This window comes from Ursus arctos, unplaced genomic scaffold (assembly GCF_023065955.2).
Source record: "Ursus arctos isolate Adak ecotype North America unplaced genomic scaffold, UrsArc2.0 scaffold_3, whole genome shotgun sequence".
Taxonomy (NCBI): Eukaryota; Metazoa; Chordata; class Mammalia; order Carnivora; family Ursidae; genus Ursus; species Ursus arctos.
In genome coordinates, this window is record NW_026622985.1 from 65,118,912 (window position 1) to 65,145,274 (window position 26,363).

The 26,363-nt window shown below is 36.9% G+C and overlaps 1 protein-coding gene across 7 annotated transcripts in view; it reads right to left on the reverse strand.

The window, feature by feature from the left end:
• The window catches only part of IMMP2L (inner mitochondrial membrane peptidase subunit 2), an 821,223-nt gene that overhangs the window by 28,356 nt on the left and 766,504 nt on the right, over positions 1-26,363 (reverse strand). For 4 of the 7 annotated variants that reach the window (XM_044387634.3, XM_057304130.1, XM_044387636.3 and 1 more), the window contains one exon: positions 26,197-26,307. The exons of 2 other annotated variants lie outside the window; for them this stretch is intronic. In XM_044387634.3, coding sequence (XP_044243569.1) covers positions 26,197-26,307 — 111 coding nt within the window. Of the gene's footprint in view, positions 1-26,173; positions 26,308-26,363 lie in introns of all 7 variants that reach the window. One more of the 7 variants, XM_044387639.3, reaches the window with a different exon arrangement.

A 26,363-nucleotide genomic window follows, 5' to 3' on the forward strand; every position in this document is an offset into this window, starting at 1 on the left:
CTTCAAAGGCAAGAGAAACAAAAGAAAAAATGAACTTTTGGGACTTTATCAAGATAAAAAGTTTCTGCACAGCAAAGGAAACAGTCATCAAAACAAAGAGGTAACCCACAGAATGGGAGAAGATATTTGCAAAGGAAACTACAGATAAAAGGCTAGTATTCAAGATCTATAAAGAACTTCTCAAACTCAATACACGAGAAACAAATCATCAAACCAGAAATGGGCAGAGGATATGAACACTTTTCCAATGAAGACATATGAATGGTAACAGACACATGAAAAAATGTTCAACATCATTAGCAATCAGGGAAATACAAATCAAAACCACATTGAGACACCACCTTACGCCAGTTAGAATGGCACAAATTGACAAGGCAAGAAATAACAAATGTTGGAGAGGATGTGGAGAAAGGGGAACCCTCTTATACTATTGGTGGGAATGCAAGTTGGTACAGCCGCTTTGGAAAACAATGTGCGGGTCCCTCAGAAAGTTAAAAATAGAGCTACCCTATGACCCAGCAATTGCACTACTGGGTATTTATCCCAAAGATACAGACGTAGTGAAGAGAAGGGCCATATGCACCCCAATGTTCATAGCAGCATTATCCACAATAGCTAAACTGTGGAAGGAGCCGAGATGCCCTTCAACAGATGACTGGATTAAGAAGATGTGGTCCATATATACAATGGAATATTACTCAGCCACCAGAAAGAACGATTACACATTTGCAGCAACATGGATGGGACTGGAGGAGATTATGCTAAGTGAAATAAGTCAAGCAGAGAAAGACAATTATCATATGGTTTCACTCATTTGTGGAACATAAGGAATAGCAGGGAGATTGGTAGAAGGAAGGAAAGAATGAAGGGGGGATAAACAGAAGGGGGAATGAACCACAAGAGACTATGGACTCTGGGAAACAAACTGAGGGTTTCAGAGTGGAGGGGGTGGGGGGATGGGGTAGGCTGGTGATGGGTATTAAGGATGGCACATATTGCATGGAGCACTGGGTATTATATGCAAACAATGAATCATGGAAAACTACATCAAAAACTAATGATGTACTGTGTAGTGACTAATCTAACATAATAAAAAATTAAAAAAAAAAAAAAAACAGCTGCGTTTGATTCCAGGAGCTGAAGTCTTATTAAAGCAAATGAGGCTCAAATCTTGATGATGACTTAAGAATATTTTATTTTATCTTTTGGCATAGATTATTGCTAGGGGTACAAATAACTCTAGGAAGAGTTATAACTCAGAGCAACTTCAACCAGTGTGAAAACCTATAGAAGCAGAAAATTATTTTTTTAAAGATTTTTATTAATTTATTTGACAGAGACAGAGGGAGAGCATAAGCAGAGGGACTGGCAGGCCCAGGGAGAAGGAGAAGTAGGCTTCCCAGTGAGCACGGAGCCTGATGTAGGACTCAATTCCAGGACCCTGGGATCATGACCTGAGCTGAAGGCAGATGCTTAACCTACTCAGTCACCCAGGTGCCCCTAGAAGCAAAAAATTAAAATATCACTTATTCCTATGAAAGGCAAGAGAGTCTTTTAGATATGTTAAATGCTACTTACAATCACTTAGTGATCTCTTTGTTAGTTGCTAGCAATATGATAATTGTTTAGCAAAATGGCACAGAGGAACTAGCACTGTTTAAGAAGTAGGACAGAGTAGGCTTGAATACTAGATCTACCTGTTACTAGCTGTGTGAACTTGTACAAAACTTAATCTGATATTATCAATATATTCTTTTAGAGTTATGATGATCAGAAGATAGATACTGCTTAATAACCATTAGTTATTTTTATGGATTTTGTTATTAATAGCATATTGGGACTTAAAAGAGAATAGGGCTAACAGCAGAATTTCTCAAAATCTAAAGTGTGTGAATCTCCCAGTGTGCTTGTTTGAATCTTCACTTTATTTTTTTTAAGATTGATTGATTGATTGATTGATTGGAGACAGAGAGTACACATGAGCAGGGGGGAGGGGCAGAGGGAGTGGGAGAGGATAACTCAAGCAGACTCCACACTAAGCACGGAGCCTAATGGAGACTTGATCTCACCACCCTGAGACCATGACCTGAGCCAAAACCAAGAGTGGGATGCTTAACTGACTGCACCATCCAGGTGCCCTGAATCTCCGTTTTAAACAATCCCTACTGATGATGCTTCATCACATTTAAGCCTGAGATTAACTGATTAAGTGTGTAAAAGTAACAATTTTTATGAGAAAACATAGGTCACATGAAGAAGAATATGTTCCATTTGTGACAAAGAATGAAAACCAAAGACACCTTTTATCAACTACTGGATATGTACTAAACTGTCTACTTCTCAAGAAGGGCAAGAGTTTTGTGCGCTTTAATGGTGAGTGATACCCCAGCTTTAAGAGAATGCAGCAGAAGAAAATCACATCTACCCAACCACTCTAGTCTGAGACACCATAATCTTTTACCAGGACTACTGCAGTAGCCCCCTGATAGGTTTCAAGTGTCACCTTCTTAGAAAAGCCTTCCAAGTCCTCCATATTTAAAATAGCATCATCAGGTCTCTCACTCTGTTTTCCTTATCCTGTGCTGCTTTTCTCCATAGTATTTACCAATTATCAAATGTACCCATATGTAGATATTACATAATAGATAATTATTAATTTTCCTGGGTCTATACCCACTTACTAGGCTGTAAAACTATGAAAACACAGACTTTGTTAACTGCTGTATCCCTAGTGCCTAGAAGACTGTCTGGCACATGTAGTGGCTTGACAAATATTAATTGAATAAATAAATGAAAGGCTTAAGGAAGGCCTCTCTTCCTTTTGGATTATTAGAAAGGATAGAGGATTTCTAGAGAGAATAGGAAAATAATCCAGAGAGGAAGATGACCTGTGGATGTTGCACAAATCAAACCAATGTCTTGAGTTTGATGTGGGGAAGAATTTCCTAGAAAAGAGGGGGAAAAAAATGGAAGAACTTCTGAGCCTCTGGAACTATTTGACAGAAATCAGTTTTTTATGACAGAAGGTTAAACCAGGCCTTCTGGAATAACAGCAGTAGCAGTCATACAAGAAAAGCTAGAGAGACTCCAGGAAGTAGGAGGTCATGGGCTGGTGACGGATGCTTGTGGACCATTAGCTCTACCAGGTGCTAGGTTTCCCACCTGGGACAAGTATGCCCAATATAGGGGACTACAGACACCACAATTTCTGATGACTGATCCTGGGAGAAAAACACATTTGTAAAAATATAAAAGTATTTCCAGACAGACTTGTGAAACCCTGGAATACACAAGTAGTAAGTTTTTTTCTTCTTTTTTTCCAGTTAGAGTACTCGCCTTTGAAAAAGGAAAGATCACATACAAATGAATAGCTGGCTAAAAAAGAGAAACAGACTAGAATTTATCTTTCTGGATGATGACTAATTTTAGAATAATTGGCTCCTGGCAGGGACAGAACATAATCTCAAGGAGACAAAGAAGAAAGTGTTTGGCAGCCTTGTCCACTGGATGAAGATGTTGTAAACCCAGATAAAATCAGATACAAAAGACAACAGATGTGATATAGAAAAAAATGCAGTGGAGGATAGAGCTCAGGAAGGCCCCAGGAAAATGAAGGGAAAGGGAAGTTAAGAATACTATTTAGATCCTTAACTGCCTGTGAATCAGAGCATACGTTCTGATACAGAAGAGTAAATGTGATCTCTTGGATATTATTAAGGCTTTGCAAGAAGGCACTCAGGACTGAACACATACTGATTAAAACAGAGAGAGTGAGTGTTTGATGGTTCCTCAAAAAGTTAAACAGAAAATTACCTTATGACCCTGCAGTTATACACTCCTTGGTGTGCATCCTAAAGAAAAGAAAATAGGTATGTATTCAAACAAATACTTGTTCAGGAATATGCATTAGTAGCTCTATTCATAATAGCCAAAAGTGGAAACAAGTGCCCAGGTCCATCAGTGGATGAATAAATAACCAAAATGTGATACATACAAATAATGGAATATTATTCAGCTATAAAAAGGAGTCAAGTACTGATATGGATGAACCTCAAAAGGGAAACCAAAAAGCACTGTTCTAAGTGAAAGAAGCCAGACACAGAAGTCATCTACTGTTCGGTTTCATTTATAGGAAATATCCAGAAGGTAAATCCATGGAGACAGAAAGCAGGTTCATCACTGCCAGGGGCTAGAGAGAGGGAGAAATGGGGAGTAAATGCTTAATGGGTACAGGGTTTCCTTTTGGGGTGATGAGAATGTTTAGGAATTATAAATTCAAAATGCCATAAATTTTTCACTTTAAAGTCACATGAACTTCATCTCAGTAAAGAAAATAATTACAGTCTGAAAGGTTAAAAAAAATTCTTAAACTTTTTAAAGGACAGGGAGGGAAAGGGTGGAGAGGGAACAGCAATACATGATAGGATAAAGTAATGTAGGGTACTTCACAAGGTCAATGGTATAGAGACAAGACACACTGAAGCAAAAGAATTATGAAAGGAAGACAGACAACCTAGTCAGACAGACCATTAAGAACAATGCTTTCCAATTAAGGATGCAAAACATAAGGAAAAGATGAATGATGTCTTGCCCAGAGGACATATACTGTGGGTACAGCAAGGGTTAATAAGGGGAGGTCATTGTCTCCAAAAGCTAGCACTAATATAGCTGTGACTTTCAGAAGGCCGTGTGCCTTGGTAAGGTAAATATAGATGTCTGGATCATTTGGAGAAAGCAGAACTTGCTTTTCAAAATTGGGAACAGCAAAAACTTCATCAACATTTGCACTGTCCTTTGCTGAATGATCAGAGATGGGGGTGGGAGAAAGAAGGGTGAAGGAGCACATGGAGACACAGAGACTCTATAAACAATGAGACTGGCAAGGTAGGCTGTGTCCAGACTAGTGCCCGATCACCAGGCTGAACAGTCTGGATTTTATTCATTAGTGAATGCGGAGCCATGCAGATTGCTAAGTACTGAATGACATAAGCTGTGCTTCAGGAAAATTAATCTGGCAGGCATGTGTAGTATTGATGAGAGGGTAAAAGAGCAGTAAGAAGTTGACTGTAACTGTCAGGTAAGAGACTATTACACATGCACTGAGGTAACGACCACGGGTTGAGAGAAAAGGGACAGATAAAAACACTCATTAGAAAGGTGATTAGAAGTAGGGGACAAAGACTATACTCCAAGAATTTGATTTGGGGAGACTGGGAGGGTGACTGGGTCATTAGCTAAGAGGTAGTGTCATAGATAATTAGGCAGAAGACAGATATGGCACTGACATGAGTTCCATTTTATATGTATTACGTTTGAAATGCTAGAGGAACATACAAGGGAAGATGCCTAATAGACGGGACTAAAGCCTGAGGGAGATCAGAAAACTAGTGGACATCCAAAAAGGTTTAAAGGTTGAAACTTGATTGAAGTTTGTTATGCAGATGGTCAGTGAGCTCTTGGGGAAATGAAATCAACCAGAAGCAAGTACAAGTTTGCTGCCAACTAGTTATGCCAAATCAACTTTGATTTCTTTGTGACAAGGTTTCTAGACTATAAATCGCACAAGTGTTCTAGACATAGTGTATCTTGATTTTAGCTAAATATTTCACATGTATTTTGTGATTACAGCCAAAATGGAAACATGTCAGGGACAATAGCAGATAGGGATAGAATCAAAGTGGATTGAGTAATCATACCTGAAGTACACTGATTATGGCATCAGTACCAACATAACCACAAACGCAGGAGAGCCTAAAAAAGTATTAACTTTATACTAAAATGTTATTACTTTAAAGAAATGGCTTATTTCTCTCATCGGATACTTGAGACTCCAATAGAACTGTAACAAAATATTTTGTTGGTTTAAAGTGCTATTTGATGGTTTGGAATTTTCACTAAAAATGACCACAGAGATAATGCTTATGAAATTATTTCAAAGAATAAGATACAGTTCCTTGTGAATATTATTTGGAAGGAAACTAATTAAAAACAAAAGCATGCTGTTGTCCCTGTACGGTTTACACACACACGTTTTATATTTAATAATTTGGGAGGCCTAAATGTTTTGCTGTTAAAATACCATGGCTAATTGTACATGTCACTGTATGCTACTCTCTGTTAAAGTATTTGTTATAAAAATGCCTTTCAATATCATAAGTCATCAGCTATTTCCATTTGAAGAATTCATTGCTCAAATTCCATGAGGAAGTGGCAGGACCTGGAAATTAAACACAAGGGAAGATGCACAGAAGTTCCTATCCAAACTCTTTATAGTCAAGTATCACTGGTTCTACGTACTGGCAGGAAAAGCCAATATATAATTGCAAAATACACTGAAAATAAGGTGTTAGGAAAGTGCCTAGCAAAGACGACATGTTCTCTGCAAAGAGAAATCCATCATCTCTAACTGCTGCCCAATAAAATAAATAGGTTTAGTCATTATATAGTCTTGAGATACAATATCTCCATACAGAACATAAGCTAATATTGTCTATTACTAAAAATACTTGAAGTAGTTAGCCCTAAATATATATATTGTACTCTTTCTTTGTAATGCAACCTTTAAAAAACACAATTGTAAAAGAATGGATGTGAAAGAATGGACGGATGGACGGATAATCCTTTCCCCAACTTAGACACTACTACAAGATAATAGTGTGTAGAGTGTAGGAGAGATTACTACTTGCATAACCAACATTTTTCCCCTATTACAATAACCTTGATTTTCTTCCTATGGCAACCAGTAAAGACTGGTTTTTGCAGTAAATACTACAGTATTTACTCCCTTGTTACCAAGGTTGGCCAGTGATATAAAAATGGAAGTTAATAGGTGGAACTTCCACAAAGGATCTTTAAGAGGGGACTGAGAGGATACTCTCTCTCCAACCTCCCACTGCTTTCCCCTTTCATCCTTTCTAGAATTCAGGAGTGATGGCTGGCATCAGAAACTCAGCAGCCATAGAAACTGACACAGAAACTTCAGTTGTCTTTAAAAGTTGTGCTCTGAGGATGACAGGGCTGAAAGACAGAAGGTGTTCTGCATTTTTTAGGAATAGGAGAAATCCAAATGGATGGTCGGTTATATATAGTTAAACTTAACTACAACTAATACACACTGTATCCAGCATTCAGTTCTCACCTTTCCACTACACCCTTCTCGTCTTAAGATGTTGCCTAATTCAAAGTTATAATGTTTGCAACTCATTCAAAGGTTTTCACAAATATCAAAGCAGGGAAAGATACCATCACATGCCTGGATGATAGTCTATGGCCTTGTGTCCATCTGAGCTACGTTGAGAATATTTTAAATTTCCATTTTTTTTAAGTAAATGTTAGTGACATGGTAATTGTTTTTATGAATTTTCAGGGAAGGGTGAGATAGTGTGACAGCCGTCAGCCAAGTGTCAAATAGACTGTGGCAGTGAAGGTGAGAGGATTTAAAAGCCCTTATTCATGGTGGCCTTGATTTGGTCTGATAGCAAGCTCATAAAAATTGGTATCCACTGAAAAAATCATGTTTACCCATCCCCATAACCCCTCCACTTCCTATTGTTTTTCCTGGCTTCAGCTTTTCCAAGCTTCTTGCAGTTGTTTTCAGAGATGATACCAGTTTTAGAAATGATTCTGCCCTAGACTTGTGCCAGTCCCAATTGAGTTTTGAAGTACCTATCATTTGTAATAACCCATTTAATGGGGCCCAAACTATTAAGTCACATATTAAGATGTAGGGCTTCTTACTCCTAGGAACATCACTGAGCTTACTCCATGTGGTAGGAGGAATTCTGAGATGACTTCCACGATCTCCACTCACTGAGCAACCTCCCTCCCCTTGAGTGCGGGTGGAATCTGTGACTTGATTCTAATCTAAGGAATATGGAAACAGTGATGGGGTGTCTCTTCTATGATTACATTGCACTCTGTATATAAGACTCTGTCTTAGCATACTGGAGTGTGACGAATTTTCCTGTTGGTCCCAAAGTAGCAAACGGCCTTACTAAAAACTGCTAACAGAGGTACCTGGATGGCTCAGTCATTTAAGTGTCTGCCTTCAGCTCAGGTCATGATCCCAAGGTCCTGGGATTGAGCCCTGCATTGGGCTCCCTGCTCGACAGGGAGCCTACTTCTCCCTCTGCCTGCCACTCCCCCTGCTTGTGCTCTTTCTCTATGAAATAAATAAATAAAATCTTAAAAAACAAACAAACAAACAAACAAAAAACCCTGCCAACAGAGAGGGCCACATATTAGAGAACTGAAAATAACCTCTATGACCCAATAGGGGCAAACAGTTGATATCCAGTAAGAACCCAAGGGCCTATTTTATAGCCACAAAGAAATGAATTCTGCCAATAACCTGAATGAGCTTGTAAACTGATTCTTCCCCAGTCAAGCCTCCAGATAATACCACATCCCAGAGAACATTTTAATTATTTGAGAGGCTTTGAACAGAGAATTCAACTAAGTCAGTCGTGATTCCCGACCCACAGACTGTGAGATAATAAATATGACTTGTTTTAAAATATGAGCTTGTAGTAATTTGTTATGCATCATAGAAAACAAACACACTCCCAAGCCTCTTTTGCTTCCACCTTGACCTGGACCAGGCACCCCAGGGTTGATTTTCTCACTGTTCTCCTAACTGAAGCCCTTTGAATCCAAAAGCTCTAATCCACAGCATTGAAGCTTCAGCTTCGGTCACTTTTCTAAGAACCACTCCCCCCTCCATTTCTACACGCATGCACGCACACACACACACACACACACACACACACCCTTCCACATACTTGTCAACTTGTAGACTTGTTGAGCCTTGTAGATTCCAACTTACTTTGGTGAATCCCGTATTTCTAAATATACAGGTCTTAACCACTGAAATGCTCATATCCCTCACTAAGACTAGCACAAAGATTGTCCAGTATTCAGACATTACCCATGAATGGGTCTTCTGGTCAATAACCACCTGTCATCCTGGATTACTAGAAATATTTCCCCCAATCCTCCCATGTCCGATTCCTTGCATCACTACCTCTTAGGTTATCTTTTTCCTTATTGTAGACTCTCAGTGTTGATGAGTTTACTTTAACTTGAGATTAAAATATTTACTGGATACTAGATTTTCTTAGTCATTTATTTCAACCTCTACTTCCTTCTACATCTAAACAAAACAAAACAAAACCTACAAGAACAACAACAACAACAACAAAGCAAAAACAAACAAAGGCCAACCCATTAATTCTAAGATTAAAGCAAATTCAGAATTAAATGTTTATTTAGTATGGCCAGCATATTAGTACTTCTATATACTGATAGAGATGTATAATTTAATTTTGTGTTATGTTCAATTTTGAGGCAATAATAATGTAATGTCAAAGGAATATTTGCAAAATGTTTGCAACCATTTCATATGGTTTAAAACAGTTTTTTTTTAAAGCAAATCTATTATTTTTAACAGATCTAAATTGTTTTGAAGGATTATAATTAACAAATCTGTTTTATGATGTATGTTACACTTCTGATAAACTTGAGGCCATCTTGAGGCTATCTTGAACAGGAAAGAAATGATCATTCATTACCAAATTCATATGAGAAAGTTATGTGCTTTAATCTATCATACTGTAGTTTTTATAAATTAACTGCAGTGAACATTGGTTATTTTCTGTAGTATATAATGTAGAATACAATATTTACTGCCTTTAAAAGATTATGATCATTATCAATAAAAAAAAGCTACCAACTATTTAGTGCTTACTAAAAGTAAGCCATTACTTAAAATGCTTTATATACAGTATCTCATTAAATCTGGGCAAAACATGATGTCAAAGGAGTGATTAATCCCATTTTGTAGATGAGAAATTAGAAGATTAAAGACACTAGATAAGCTTCAAAAGGTAACACAAATGTAAATAAGGATTTAAACCCAGGCTTTTCCAACATCTCCTATTATGGTGTACTGGTCTAATTCATTTCCTTACCTACATGGTCAAATAAAATGTGTTGCTATAAGGTTCCTAAGTTTTAAAGTTGCATTGAAATACAGAATGTGTGATTAACTGAAAACAATAATCTGCTTCTTTTCGGCTCACATCTTATTTGGATTTAATACACACAAGTGTATATGTATGCATGTGTATTACACATTAACAGAAATTTTTTATTCAGCAATTACTTATAAATAAAAAGTGCTAAATATATCATAGATAACACTTTAGGAAATCAACCAATGCTAATCATAAATACTAAAACCAGAGTGACTGGGATTTGAGTCTGTAAATTACATTATGGATAATTGACATCTTAACAATAGTGAGTTTCCAAGGACATTGTATGTTTTTCTATTTATTTAGGTTTTCTTTATTTCAGCAGTGTTTTATAATTTCCAGAGTGTAAGTATTGTGCATATTTTACTAAATTTATCCCTAAGTATTTCATGGTTTTGGTGCTATTGTAAGTAATATTTAAAATTCTAAATTCCAATTGTTCATTCCCAGTGTACAGGCACAACTGATGTTTTTGAATATTGGCCTGATATTCTTCAACCTTATTAAACTTGCATATTAGTTCTAGTAGTGTTTTTGTACATACCTTAATATTTTATATACATATAATCATGTTGTTTTAAAAACTTTTACTTTTTTACTTACAAATCTGTATGCCTTAGGATTGTACTATCTAGGACCTCCAGTACAGCCCTAAAAAAATTGTGAGATCAGTTATTCATGCTTTGTTTCCTATCTCAAAAAAGGAAGAATTTTGATGCCTTATGGTTATGATATTCTTTATGATTTAGGAAAGCAATGTGATTAACTATGTGGTTACTGTAGGATTTTATAGATAACTTTTCTCAGAATAGTGAAGTCTCTTATATTCCTAGTTTTCTCAGAATTTTTATTATGGATGTTCAATTTTGTCAAATGCTTTTTCTGCATCAATTTAGATAATTGGTTTTGCTCCTTCATTATGTTAGCATGATAATTTACATTGATTGACGTTTGAAAGTTAAACAATGCTGCATTTCTGAAATAATCCCCACTTGGTCATGATATATTATCCTTTTAAAAATTTACTGTTGGATTCAATCTGCTAATATTCTGGTAAGGATTTTATTTGTAGGAATATTGGTTTGTAGTTTTCTTTCCATTTAAGGTCTTTGTCTAATTTCGATATCAAGTAATTACTGCCTTCTCAAATGAGTTAGGAAGTGTTTCTCCTCCTCCTCCTTTTGATATATGGTTATATTTAGAAATAAAATAAATGTCCAGAATTCAGTAGTTTTACTAGCATAATTTCTGCTTCACTTCCCCACACATCCATCCCCCAGAGATAATTCCTTTTACTTAGGTGTTTCAAAACCTCAGTATGTAGCTCATTCATATTTTAAAACAGATCGATATAAAATCAGTTGGCCTTGTAGAAATAATTTCGTAGAAGTATGAACTATGAGAAGCAATGGGGTGCAAAGAAATTCAAAATATCATCAGAATACTGTGTTCAGAAAATAACTTTGATGTTTCCAAATAAGTCTTTTTTTGATGCAGACTACTGCTCATATAATGACTAGGTTTCAAAACAAAACATATAGTCAAAATCTTATTGAATTCGAATTATATAGAAAAGGATAGTTTTCTAATTGCTCTCAAAGGGCTTTTTTTTTTTTTTTTTTAAGATTTTAAGAGTCACCTCCTCAAATTGCTAATATTCTCAATTGGTTTTATAATTTCTAAGGAAAAGAGTCAAAGTAACTGTATTTGTTAAATGTGTGTAATGGGAAAATCACCAATTTAATGTGTTAATAACAACCTTTAGATGGCTGAATAAGAAAAAACAAGGCTAAGTTACTTTGGGTTGAATAATTCCCCTTAGGAATAGCACTCCTTTCTAACATTTCTAAGTTTCTCTTACAGTATTATCACACCAATTACATAGTGCAACTTTTCAATGCAATGTGTAACTATAAATTATTCTCAGAAATAAAGCTTTCATCTTAATTACTAAGAGACTTTATCCTAACTATTTGTTATGTGGTGAATTCATCATCATGGAGAACCACTACTGTGGCAATGCTCCCTCACACTGTCCCTACCAGAACTCAGGTGACAACATGGAACACTAGACCACATGGTAAGCCACTCATTCGGTGATTAACTTTGTCTGACCCAGCTTGTCAAGTTTTTGTGTTCTAAATGTCAATTTCTATTCACTTGATTTCTTTCCACTTGGTTTTGCTAGACTAAGAATAAATTGCCTTTTTCAAGGAAAAGCAAAGGAAGTAAGACTATCAGGGAAAGTAAACTCAGAGGACTCTTGGGGAAAAATTAAGTACTGGTGAGAATCATCTTTAAGTTAATTAACCAGTTTGGGAGGTAATTGAGATTCTTGCTTCATCCTCTTTGCCTAACACTGCCCCTCTGCCCTACACTTTACACTTGCGTGCTTACTACTGTTTACCATGATTCCACAGCACATGCCAAATCTAAGAAAACTTTCAGTAAAGCATTTGCTTAGACCAGATCCAATTTCTTCTACCTAAAAAAAGTCTACTTTATAATCTAGTGATAGAAAGTCGGTAGTTACTTTTATCCATAATCAGTTCATTATTACTATTTCCATTGGAAATAATAGAGAACTAAAAGGAGATTCAGCTAGACACACACTTTCTGCTCTTTATTCCCAAAGATTGTGAGGGATTTAGTGATCAAGGAATTTATAGCTACTGGCTAAAAAGACAGTTTAAAATGATCTGTGAACGTCTTTCATCCATGCTGATCCATTACCAAGGATAATCAAAAGTTGGCTAAAAAACCTCCAACACCTCATCAAATACATTATTTTCAACAGTTGGTTGGCTGAGAGGAGACTGTTAAATGGTTTCTAGTAATGTTTCAGGTGAACAGAAAGTAAATGTTTGATTATATCTCAGACTGGGGAAAAAAGTATAATTTTAAACTTACTTCAGGGTACTTTTATTATTTACTAAGAACAGCATATCTGCTTGTTGTGAACTAATTTATCCAAGCCCTGAAAGATATTTTCTAAGATAATTAATACTGCCAACCTGATTAAAGGTTACAAAATGTCAAAACAAATGCAAAGGGCTGAGGAGATTAAAAATATTTTGTTTCATAAGTTTTCAGTGTTATTCCAGTGCAGTCATTTTTAAAAATCCCAGTATTTCTGGTGTTATTATCAAAGAAAGGAATGATCAATTCTGGGAAGAGAAAATGGCTGTTAGAAATGTTAAGGATAAAAGATTCATAATCTGTAGAATATCTTAACTGGTAAGATGTTATTTAAAATGAGAAGGATGGGTAAAGAGTCAAATCATTCCCAAGGTTCTAGTATACAACGGTGGTGCCAGCCATTGAAAATGGAAACTCTGGATAAGTAGTATTTAGAAATATGGAATTAAAGCTCATGATAGATGTCTGGAATGAAGAAACATTTGAGAGTCATGAGAACATGAGAAATAGAAGTTGCTGAAGATCTGGGTAAGTGATTTTAGGAGACGACCTGGAACATATAAGAAGACAGAAGAGGGTATCTTAATGGCCAACAACATCGAAGGGTTTATTTGAAAGGTGAGGAAGCATCTAAATAGACTAGAAAGGCACAGTCTAAAAAATAAACAATACATAGGTAAGCTCTCAAAGGCAGGCATGATGTCTATATTGCTTGTCATTGTATGTATTCAGGACACTTATTACACTACCTGGAACACAGCAGGTCAACATTTGTTAATTAAATGAGCAAACAACCAAGAGAGTGGTGTCCTGTCAAACCAAATGCATAGAGCATGTCAAGGAGGAAATAATTTACAGTAATAACTACTGGATTTGGCAATTAGAAAATCATTAAAAATCTTAACAAGAACAACTTCTATGGAGGGGTGCCTGGCTCGCTCAGTTGGTAGAACATGTGACTCTTGATCTTGGGGTTGTGAGTTCAAACCCCACACTGGATGTAGAGATTAATTAAAAATAAAACCCTAAAAAATTAAATTCTGTGGAGTTTTGGTGGTAAATTGGAATGCACTGAGGGGCAAATGCATGATGAAGCCATGGAGATGTCGAAGACTGATGTCTTCTTCAAAATGAATGGCAGAGAAGAACAGGAATTATTAATAGATAAATCTGAGAAGGAGATATTGAGAACTTTTTCATAAATTGGGAGAGATCTGAGCAGGTTTATGTGCTGGGGAAGAAGTCAAAAGGCAGAAGAAATTGAAAAGGCAAAAAAAAAAAAAAAGGGGGGGGGGTTATTGATAAAGTATGGTCCCTGGGACAAAGGAATGAGTTCTAGAACGGAGATGAAGAAATCAGTTTAAGACCAGAGCAAAGTCCTCTCTATCTACAGAAGGAGTAAATGTGGGGAGTGAGCAAAAAAGAGGAGTCAAGGATAACACTGAGGTTTCTGACATAAGGTCGTGATCTATACCTCTTACCTCTATACGTACACAAATAGGTGAGAAGAGCAAATGCAGACATGCTCATTAGCAAAGAAATAGGAAGTCTGAGGGCTTTTATGCTTCCAGTTTCTCAGTGATGTAGCAGTGGTGCCATCATTTTAGAAGGGTTAGGGGTAGAGCAGGGATTGTGAAAAGAGTGGTGGATATTTGGGGCAAACTCCGGTACTAGATTAGGGAATTAAACAGGGATACGTGGAAATGGCTGGCACTCTCCAAGTGAGGAGGATACGATAGATTTTGGCTAGTTGTACCAATTTGCCTCAGTAGTTTAATTTTCTATAGTGGCACTCAGCAGTCCTGGTATAGGAACCAAAAAGTGGATGGCAGGTTTAATTCAAAGCTAGAAGTTGACAGAGAAGTATGACAGAAAGGATAGGAACTAGGGAGGTGACAGTGCTAAAATCGATGCACTTGGAAGTTAGACTGTGTGGAAAGGGAGGAGAGTGGTAATATTTTAAGTTTACAAGAAAGGGGTGGCAGTGATTGAAGTACTTCAGGAGTGTGAAGGGGAATAGAGGGAGTAAGGGAGTGTGGGAGCCTCAGAGCTAAGAGATTATGGTCTTGAATCCCTCCATCAGGGTGGGCCCAAAATACAAGGCAGATTTATCTGGGTATGGTTCCATACCTAAATGGAATCGTCCAGTGCAGACATTAGGTCCCCTCAGATATTTACACAAAAAAGCCAGAAGCAGCAAGAACAAGAGGACAGGTGTAAGCACTCTAGGGAAGTCAGGGCACACATTAAAAATGTTGGTATTTGTGTGGCATGGTGCCTGAAGCTGTCAACGACTGGATTGAGGGGTGACCTACTACTTGACACACATCCCAAACACAATTATCACCCATTCCAATCCATTCGCTCCCTGTACACCAGAACACACTGACTTAGGAAACCTGTGCCTTAGGAATTACTGACGGACAAAATCAAGAAAATCAAATGACTAATAACATAGGTCAGAAAGTTAAGGATGAAAGGTCAAAAACAAAGACATTAGGATCTGAATCCAGGCAAACACTGGACTGGACATGGGGGTAAAGAGCAAGGATAGGAATGAAGGAAGAGTCTACAACTCTTGCCTGCCATCTGACGTGAGCCCGTGATACACGTATGAGTCAACACAGAAGATGGTGAACATGAAGGGGATATTTGGAGACCCTAACTTCAGGAATGGGTAATTTAAGGTGATAAGCAGAAAGGCTTACTTCCACTAGTTTTAATTATCCATACAACATAAAATCAAGTATTAGAGGCAATTAATCAGGAAATTTAAAAAATAGGTAATTTAAAACTGTAGAGTTCTTGCAAATGATGTAATAGTGCTCTGGGGTAGAAAAGCAATTCAACCCATTATTTAAATACAAAAATTTACTTCTAAAAATATAACCAAATATTTTTCTGTTTGGCAACTGTGCAAACTAACAGGAAATTCTTTTAAGTCTGTGATGCTTATAAGTATAGCCTTGCCTGCGTCAGGAGGACACAAGATGCTTTATTCTGCTTGAACATCTTTGCAGGAATGATCAAACAAGCAGAATGTCATTTGCATTGTCAAATGACCTTTGTCTGTGATCCTCACAGAAAACAAACAGCTTTAAATGAGAAGAAGCTGTTAATTTGGCCATATTACAATAACAAGAGTTCATCACATGCTCTATCCCATAGTTCTGAATTATGGCACTCTTTTATGTAGTTACACTGTAAATCACTATTTATGGCATTTCTGCACTTCTAGCCAAAATATCCAGTAAATCAAATTGGAGATGAAATATTTTTGGCTTAAACCAATTCAATATGTTCTCACTTCTGACAGCTGTAAAACTCAAGAGTTATTTTACATCTCAGTGTTTGAAGTCTAAAAATCACAATTTTGGATGACCAGATGTACTCCGACTAAAATCCTGGAAATCTCATGATGTCTGTGAAATTAGCTGAAAGGGGCATGAGCAGGTCCTTGTTACTGGATGAAATTCATAGGGGAATCATAGCAAGGGACCATTAACTAAGAAGCAAGAGATTATAAACAACAAAATTTTAAGAGATACCCCAATTGGAATTAAGGTGTGCCGGTTAACAGGAAGATGAAACAAATGTATACTCTATTTTATTCTAGCAAGTCAGCTAAGGAGGTGCCTGGGTGCCTCAGTCAGTTAAATGTCTGCCTTCGGCTCAAGTCATGATCCTGGAGTCCCGGATGGAGCCCCACATTGGGCTCCCTGCTCAGTGGGGGAGTCTGCTTCTCCCTCTCCTTCTGCTCAACCTCCCCCCACCGCCCCAGCTCATGTTCTCTCTCCATCTATTAAATAAATAAAATAGAAAAAAAAAACAAAAAGAAAGTCAGCTAAGGACAGAGGTAGAGCCGCAGTTGAGTCTGGTAATTATTCTAACAAAACATTAATGTAGAAGGTAATCATTCTTCTTCAAGGCTGTTGTAACAGTAAAAGAAGTAAAAGAGGACAGAAGGGATGAGCTAAAGCAAAAAAATAAACAATAATGGACCAGTTCACCACTACAGGGGAATGTTGTCATGACTCTTTGAAGTTTTCCAAGTAAAAATGGCTATGCCAGTGTTAATTTAAAATAATTTAGTAAAGCCACAGAATTATTTATGCACATGTACTAGAACAATTTAAATTTTGAAACATAGGATGTAATGTAGTCTTTGCTCTATTACTACTGGTTGAGATTATGATAATGGCTGCAACCACAGTGTGGAGCTGAGCCTGTTGCCCTTCTGTTGTTATGTGAGCTGTCTTACATTCACTGGAATAAGACTCTTGGAAACACAGTATTTATGCTGAATATTTCTGAAATCTTTTAAAGGCACTTCACTTAGTGGCTATGACTACTACTTTAAAATAGCAAAGAAATATTTTTGGATTCTTGCCACTCTGTTTTTCCAGAATAGGTAGAATTCAAAAGTGAATTTTCATTCACAGATACGTTGGAACACAGACTTCTTTCCCTTTGTGATTGTGGACTGTTAGCAACTGTAGAACCAAGTGATGCTTTGGGAGGGTTTAGCCCTCCCTCTTTCTCTCAGCGGCCCCTGGCCCCTAGGCACCATTAAGTTTAATACACAACATGCAAAAGGAGTGTTTGTTATACCAGGTCAGCTTCAGGAAGAATTCTCTTGCTTGTCTTCCAACGGAATCACCATCCTACACCCTTTCTAGTGTCATCACTGAGTGGCATCACTGAGTGGTCATTTCCAAGTCATCACAGAGTGGCAGTGCAGTATATTCATCAATTACATGGATTTGAGCATCAAACAGACTCTGACCCATACCAGAGACAAGCTGAAAGGAACAGACAGCATCTCTTTCTGTGTGTTTGACCCTGGGAAACTTAACACCTTCCTAGGTCTCAGATTTTTTAGAGTGGTTACACTCACTAAATGAAATTATGCATTGTGAAGTACTTTGGTAGTATCTGGCAGATAAGAAGTGTTCAATTAAGGTCAGCCATTTTTAATATTACTGTTACTGGTATTATTACTATTTATTGCAAATAGATTATCCAATGAAAATATCCACAATAAAACCATAAGAAGTAATAGGAAATTAAGAATGTGAGGGGGATTTGCTCACTAATAAGCAATACAAAGTACTCCACAGGTATTCTATTACTTGAAGATTTCATTTGTGAAGAATTATAGGACCATATGTTATGTTATATTATTTTGAGGGGGACTAATTATCAAAAAATGAGGTTTTCTTGTTAATCAAAAATCCTGGTTAAAAACGAGTTGTCATTTTTTATGGAATAAACTATGTTTCCTCAAAATTCCTACGTTGAAGTCTTAACACCTGGTACCTCAGAATGTGACTGTATTTGGGGCTTTAAAGATATGATTAACTTAAAGTAAGGCTCTTAGGATGGGCCCAAACCAACCTGACGAGTGTCCTTCTAAGAAGAGGAGACGAGGAGAGACAGACACGAGGGGCACACATGCACAGATGGACAACCATGTGATGACGCAGCCAGAGGGCAGCCATCTGCAAGCCAAGGAGAGACGCTTCAGAGGAAACCAACCCTGCCGGCACCTTTACCTTGTCCTTCGAGCCTCCCAAAGCAGGAGAAAATAAATTTCTGTTTAAGCAACCCAGTCTGTGGTATTTTGTTAAGGCAGCCCTAGATACCATCTATGAGTGACCAACTAGTGGATGAACAGAATATGACAAAAACAATTCTAAAACATGTTGAATGTGATTTGATTATTTAGAGAACATTTCAGTGTCTCACACTGCCTCAGAATTATCTGTATGACCATCAGTTTTCATTTTATTAGCAAAGAAATGCTACTAGAGAATTCTGTATAACAATTTAATTCAACAAATATTGATTGAATTGTGACCATATGGAAAAGACTTGTGCTCATTGGTGAGGATTGTATGTAGTAAGAGAAGATAAAGATAAGCAAGAAAGTATTTCAAATACCTTACAATACAAGGAGAGAGAGTTGTAGACAGCCATAAGATAAGAATGAATTAAAGTGTTATAATAAAGGTGAAAACCAAGGGAATTTGAGAGCATAGCTGTGTGAAGAATTGATTTTAACTGGGTACACTGATAAAGATTTAGTGAGAAAACACATTTGAGCTGGCACTTTCAAGATAAATAAGATTTTAATAGGTGAGAAGCAGGAGAAAATTCCAGGATGAACATAAATACAAACATATTTTGGAATATTTGGAAAAACACAGGTAAGGGCAATAGTCAAGTAAGGAGAATAGGTTGGGGTTGGAGCAATGAAAAGTCTGAAGTGTTCTGAATAGTGGAGTGGACTAATAACAAGTACTAATAGAAATATAGCAGTAGGAGCAACAACAGGAGTTATATTAGTAATAGTGGGATTTAAGTAGCTAATACTTATTTACTACCCATTATGTGGCAGGCTCCTAATAAGCACTTCATGTTCTCATTTAATTCTCAAAAACAAGTCATTAAGATGTGTATCACCTGTTTGAAAAATGAGAAACTAGGTGCAAGGAAGGTAAGGAACTTGCCAGAAGTCATATAGGTAATAAATGGTAAAGTCAGAATCCCAACATATCTTGCTGACTTCAAAAACAATTTATGTAATTCACATGAATATTTTCTCTGTAAGATGAAAACTAAGGGGGCGCCTAGTGGTTCCATCAGTTAAATTTCCGAGTCTTGATTTCAGTTCAGGTAATGGGATTGAGCCCTACATTGGGCTAGGTTCTCAGCATGGAGTCTGCTTGAGATTCTCTTTCCCTCTCCCTCCCCCCACTCATGCTCTCTCTCTAAAATAAATAAAATCTTTTAAAAAATGAAAACTAAGAAATCATATAATCCATCCTCTCCACATAGTTCGATCTGTTTTTGTTTGTTTGGAAAATAGATGTCGTACTTTATGATCAACGTGAAAATCTATTCAAACTTTTGTTTCTATGGAAAATGTTAAAAGTTTAAAAGGAAGACAACATTTATCATTCTTTCTGGCAGGAAATCAAGGCCTGTCTTGTAATCCTTTCTTATAATGACTAGGGAGGAGATCCTAACTCAGCCAGCTTCTCCTATGAATTACCAACTGAGATGGTTTGAAGAGAAATGCTAGGAGTATAGGGTGGTACTGTGGAACAGAGAAATGTGTGAAGCAAAGCAAGTTTCTGAAAATAAAAGTTCTTCATTCTTTACTATCATGCTTCTCAGGCCACAAAAATCTGGAGTTTGGTATAACCGGGTGGGAAAAAATGGTCTAGGGAGCAGGCAGCCATGGCAAACTCGTCAAAGCTCTCTCCAGCTCTGATTTCTAATCAAGTCTTCATTAAAAGAAAGATTTCCTTGTACCTAAGATATTGCATTGCATTTTCTAAAACAGATATGCCAACTCTAAGCTAAAAAATATTCTTTTATAAATAACAAAGAATAATAAAATGGCCAATACACTATAGTCTGAAACCTTGGTCACTGGACCATAAATGGGGATGTCAGACTATATTAGAGTAAGGACTTTGAGGTATTCACCAATAGGGACAGAAATTATGTATGTGTGTAAACATTCTCCTTGAAGCAAAGATGATGGCTCCAAGTCACTGTCTCACCAGCTAATGGAATAAACTACCACCAGTCTGATACAAAGCCCTGACCCCAGCTTTTGTTCCTACAGCTGTGATGCACCTGCCCAAGGGCAATCTTACTCAAACTTAAAACCATATGTGTGTGAGTGTCTGGTTTTTAAGTTTTTGAGATCGATATCATTTTCATTGACCAAAGTAATAAAATGTAACTGACAGTGATCCATTCTTGTTATTTTTTTTTTATCCTGTTAATGAATCTTTGCTGATTAACAAATGAAGCAGTTCTAAAAAGCCACTGATGGAGAAAGACACAGTCTATTTGGCAATGTGTTTTAATAAAATGCTCTTTGTAAAAAAATTTCAACTCCCACATTATTGAGAGATACTTACTGGAACCTTTATTCTATAGCCTCTGGTTATGGTCATGAAGACAAATGAGTTAGAAAACAGAAGTAGTTATAGAGATATCCTGTGTAACCCTCAGCTATGATCTCAAATATTTCCACCCATAATAACAGATATCTTGGATTAGTAACAAGGAATTTAGGAAGGAAACACTACTTAGAAAATATTTAGTAGACACATTTGCAAATGCTGAAAAGGGCTTATAAATAATGTATATAAATAATAATAGTTACTCAAGTGTTGATGCTAAATTTTGAGATCTTACTTTGACTAATATCTTTTCTAGTTATATTCTGTTCTTTACCTCATTCTTATCAACAAATCATCAAAATATTGTAGAACACTCAGGATATTTAAACTGATGTATGATGGTGTCCAAATATCACTTCATGTTTTAAGCATGAATAATATTGTGAGATTTATGAGTAACTGTAAAATAGATGTCAAAAGATCACCATTTATTAGGTTTGAAATTTAGGGAGTGTGGTTTGCCATATGAAGTAGAATTATGCTTCAGTAGGGTGAAGAACTCTTAGCGAGATCTTGCCCCATATCCAACTCTTGGCAAGCTAAGCTTAGATGGGGAAAACACTAGTGTCAGAGTAAATGCTTTACCTTCCAAACTGGATCCCTTCAATGACATCTTTCGGAAAGTATCCCTATTGAGAAATGTTATGTGCTTCACTCAGGAACAACGTGGAACCAAAATGTCTATTTCCTTTAGTGTAGGAAAGCAACAGTCAGGCACATTACCATTACTTTTTTGAGAGTAACGCTGCAGGTTCCTGAGGAATATTGGGTAGGCAGCTCTTCAAGGTTGCTAAGTACTAGGGAAAATGTCCTCGCCTCTTTCTGTGTCAGAAAAGAGATATTTTAAAAATTAAATTCAGAGAAGGAAAAAAAGGCATTCCAATCATTCCAATAGCTTTGTAAATGTGTTTTCATAAATACGATTCTTAGCCTTCAGAGCTTTTGTTTGTTTTGAAACAACTATCAAAATTTGCAAGAACTAAACTAAGCTTCCTACCATCAAGAATCACCTGACCTCTCCTCTTCACCCGACAATCATTAAGGGCATCTTATACCTGTGAGTGGCTTATCAAGACTTGGCTGTGAGATGTTAAAACCTTCACGACCTTCACTAAAGTGAAAGCATTTCCAAGTACAATTCATTTAACTACACCATTATACTGGATGACAGGTCTGAGACTGAGGGAGTATGAGAAGAGTAAAGCTCCAAGTCCCCTGGGGTAGACAGATAAAATGAGGCAGAACCTGTCTAAACAACACATTTGTTATAACTAGTTGTGGTGTTTTCAAAGTCTTTGCTTTGGAAACTACACTGATTGTGCCAGAGTTCACATTATCACTACTGCCACAAAAGCATTTCAGACACAGATCAGACTTGTCCATCTCTATTAAACCAGAAATGACAATATGTATGAACTATTGAATCCAGATTCACATTTTTCACTAATATGTAACTCAGTTACTAAAGAAATTCTTGTTCTATATATTTTGCTGTTCTCCTTCTTTTAAGAAGTCAGTGCTTTGTTACATTTTGGCTTTGTTACTTTAAATACAAAACAATGTTTTCTTGATCCAATATCAATTGCAAATATATGGAAGACTTTATTAATAATTATAAATCAGTTTTAATTTACATGGTATTTGCCTTCTACACACTACTTTTAAAAAGAATATTCTCCTGTGACAAGGGTGATAGTAAAGCAAAGAAAGTGTTTTAAGACAACAGATTAAAAGCAGGCTTATTCTGACTGGGACAATCGGTATAATTTCCAGTTCCAAAAGACTTCATAAAGTAGGTGATATTAAACTGAAACCTAAGGGATAAATAGTAATAGTAATAATAATGATAATTACAACTCCTGCCACTGCTCATATAGCACTTGCTATATGACACACATTATTCCAAGAGCCACACGTATGTTAATTCATTTAATTTCACAGTAACTCTGCAAGGCAAGTACTATTATCCCCATTCTACACATGAGAAAACTGAGGTTCATAACAATTAAGTGACTTGCTCAGTGACACACAACCAAAAAAGTGGTGTAGCTTAGATTAGATCCAGATGGTCCAGCCCCAGAGTCTGCACTTAACTACTGTATCGAACTGTCCCCCATATGGAAATTCATGAAGGAGGAAGGTTCACAGGTCAACCCAAACAGAGGGAATAATAACACAGCGTGATGTTAGGAGATAAATGATTATGCTGTCTTAGTTCAGTGGGCTCCCTGAACATCCTTCTATCTGAGTAGATAAGTGAGATATACAGCACTTCCTTATTCCTCCCACTATAAGCCTCCATTTCAGTTGTTCTAATAGGAAAGACAAAAAGAGAAGAAAGTGAAACAAAGCAAGGAAATCCATTTTATCTGGAATTATTATATACATAAAATGTTAAAATGGAAGTCCTAGCTGAAGTACCAAGACAATAATTATCACATTCCAAAGGAGGTGTTGACCATATGCTGAATTTCCAAAGCAGGATTCTGAGAACCAGTTACATAATTCTTAAATGCCACACCACACCAACATTCTGAAGTCAGATATTAGGGAGAAGAATTTATTTGGACTGATAAGCTGTGAATTAAACTCTAAAGGATGGGGGTTGTCTGCTTGGGGAGAAAGACTTTAATAGGACCTTTTGGAAACTTTAATATGTGTCACCTGAAATTTGATGGGCACGGGGACTAGTGTCTGATTTATTCATGAGAAACCTAAATGCCAAGTGATTGGTTAGTTCCATTTGGTGGAACAAAGGGGAGATTTCTATATTGGGAATCACCTAATTCTTAGAGTATATTGGGGTTCACAATGTATGTGTTTTCTGTGGATCAGATATGGGCATTTTGTAAGAGGGAATCAGAATGAGGTCACCTACAGTTATATCTAAGAAGACCACCTGGATAAGGCCAACAGATCTCAAAAACTAGAGGGACCATTTGCTTTCTTAGCCAGAATAAGGATGTTTTGCCCCATTAAAACAACTGCAGGGGGTGGGAGTGCCTGGGTGACTCAGTCAGTTAAGCATTCAACTCTTGATTTCAGCCCTAGTCATCATCTTGGGGTCATGAGATCAAGCCCCATGTTCGGCTCCACACTGGGCATGGAGCCTGCTTGGGATTCTCTCTCTCTTCCTTTTCCTCTGCACCACCTCCCCCCCACATATACACATTGCTCACACGCATGTGTGCTATCTCAAAAAAAAAAAACAAAAAACACAGAGGGTAGAGTCTACAAATAACCAATAAAAGCATTTAAAATTTTATATAGTTAATCTATGATAAAGAAGGCAAGAATATACAATAGGGAAAAGACAGTCTCTTCCATAAATGGTGCTTTGAAAATGGAACGGCTACATGCCAAAGAATGAAACTGGGCCACTTTCTAACACCATACACAAAAATAAACTCAAAATGGACTGAAGACCTAAATGTGAGACCTGAAACCATAAAAATCCTAGGAGAACAAAGGTAGTAATCTCTGACATTGGTTGTAGCACTATTTGTCTAGGTAGGTCTCCTAAGGCAAACGAAAACAAAGCAAAAATAAACTATTAGAACTACATCAAAATAAAAAGCTTTTGCACAGTGAAGGAAACCATCGACAAAACAAAAAGGCAATCTACGGAACAGAAGAAGATATTTATGACATATCCAATAAGGGGTTAATACCCAAAATATATAAAGAATTTAGACATACAACTCAACACCAAAGAAAGCCAAACGATCTGATTTAAAAAGGGGCAGAGGAACTGAATAGACATTTTTCCAAAGATGGCCAACAGACACATGAAAAGGTCTTAACACTAGTCATCAGGGAAATGCCAATCAAAACCGCATCTGTCAGGATGGCTAACAGCAAAAAGACAAGAAACAAGTGTTGGCAAAGATGTGGGGAAGAGGGAACCTTCAGGTACTGTTCATGGGAATATAAATTGGTATAGCCAGTGTGGAAAAAACAATATAGAGGTCCTTCAAAAAATTAAAAATAAAAATACCATATGATCCAATAATACCACTACTGGATATTTATAGAAAGAAAATGAAAATGCTAACTTGAAAAGATACATATGCCCCTATGTTTATAGCAGTATTGTTTACAATAGCCAAGATATGGAAGCAAACTAAGTGTCCACAGATAAATGAATGAATAAGGAAGATGTGAAATGCACACGCTCACACGCACACACACACACACACACACACACACACTGAACTATTAAGCAGACATAAAAAAGGATGAGATCTTGCCATTTGTGACAACACAGATGAATCTAGAGGGTACTATGCTAAGTGAAGTAAGTCGGGCTGAGATCTCATGTATATTTGGAATTAAAAAAACCCAAACGAATGAACAAAAAGCAGAATCAGACCTATAAATACAAAGAAGTGATGTTTGCCAGAGGAGAGAGGGGTGGAAGGATGAGAAAAATAGGTGAAAGGGAGTGGGAAATACAACCTTCCAGTTATGTAATGAATAAGTCATGGGAATAACAGGCACAGCATAAGGATATAGTCAATGATACTGTAATAGCGTTGTATGGTGACAGATGGTAGCTACATTGTGGTGAGCAGAGTATAATGTGTCAACCTGTCAAATCACTATGTTGTACCCCTGAAACTAATAAAATATTGTGTCAACTATACTCAAAATTTTTTAAAAAACCAACTAATGTACGTAACTCTTTTTGTCGCAGATAAATATGATCAATAAAAATTTTTCAAGCACCAACGTAGAAAAAAAAAAAAAAGCTATACTATCCCAAATACTTGACCAATACTCCAGTATTTAAGGAAGAAAGTTCTTATCTTTTCCTGCTCCCTTTCCATCCATTCAAACCCAGAGGAGTCAGAATCTGATGTTAGCAAACAGGATGGAGGAGCTGAAGGCCAGGTGGGGAAAGAGACAGGAGAGCAAGTACCCTTTTCCCATGGCAGGCTTCCTGCCTCCAGGAGGCCCGAGCTCAGAGCTCAAGGGGAGAGGCTTTAAATAAAGTTTAGAAAATTAAATATTACACAGTCTGAATATTTAAATTATTAAATTGAATCTGTGTTTTTGCCCAATAAGCACTATAGGACCCATGTATTATCCAGAGAAGCCATGGAACCTGCCTGAACTTATATTAAGGGGCAAGGAAAGAACTTGGTTTGCAGAGTGGATTTAAGGGGATTAAAGTAAATTTAATCTATAATTACATTCAACGCATTGCTCTTAGTCGACATGACAGCTACATACATGATAATCTCTACGCTGAGCACCTGCACATGCGTAATTCTGCTCACGTCCATCCAAGTGTAAAGGGCAGCACGAGGAGCTTCAGAGGCTGATCTCTGGAGCCAGCGTGCCTGAGTGAGCCTCCGCATCTTCCTCTGTAAAACAGGAGTAATGACACTACATACTTCATGGTGTTGTCGGAAGGATTGAA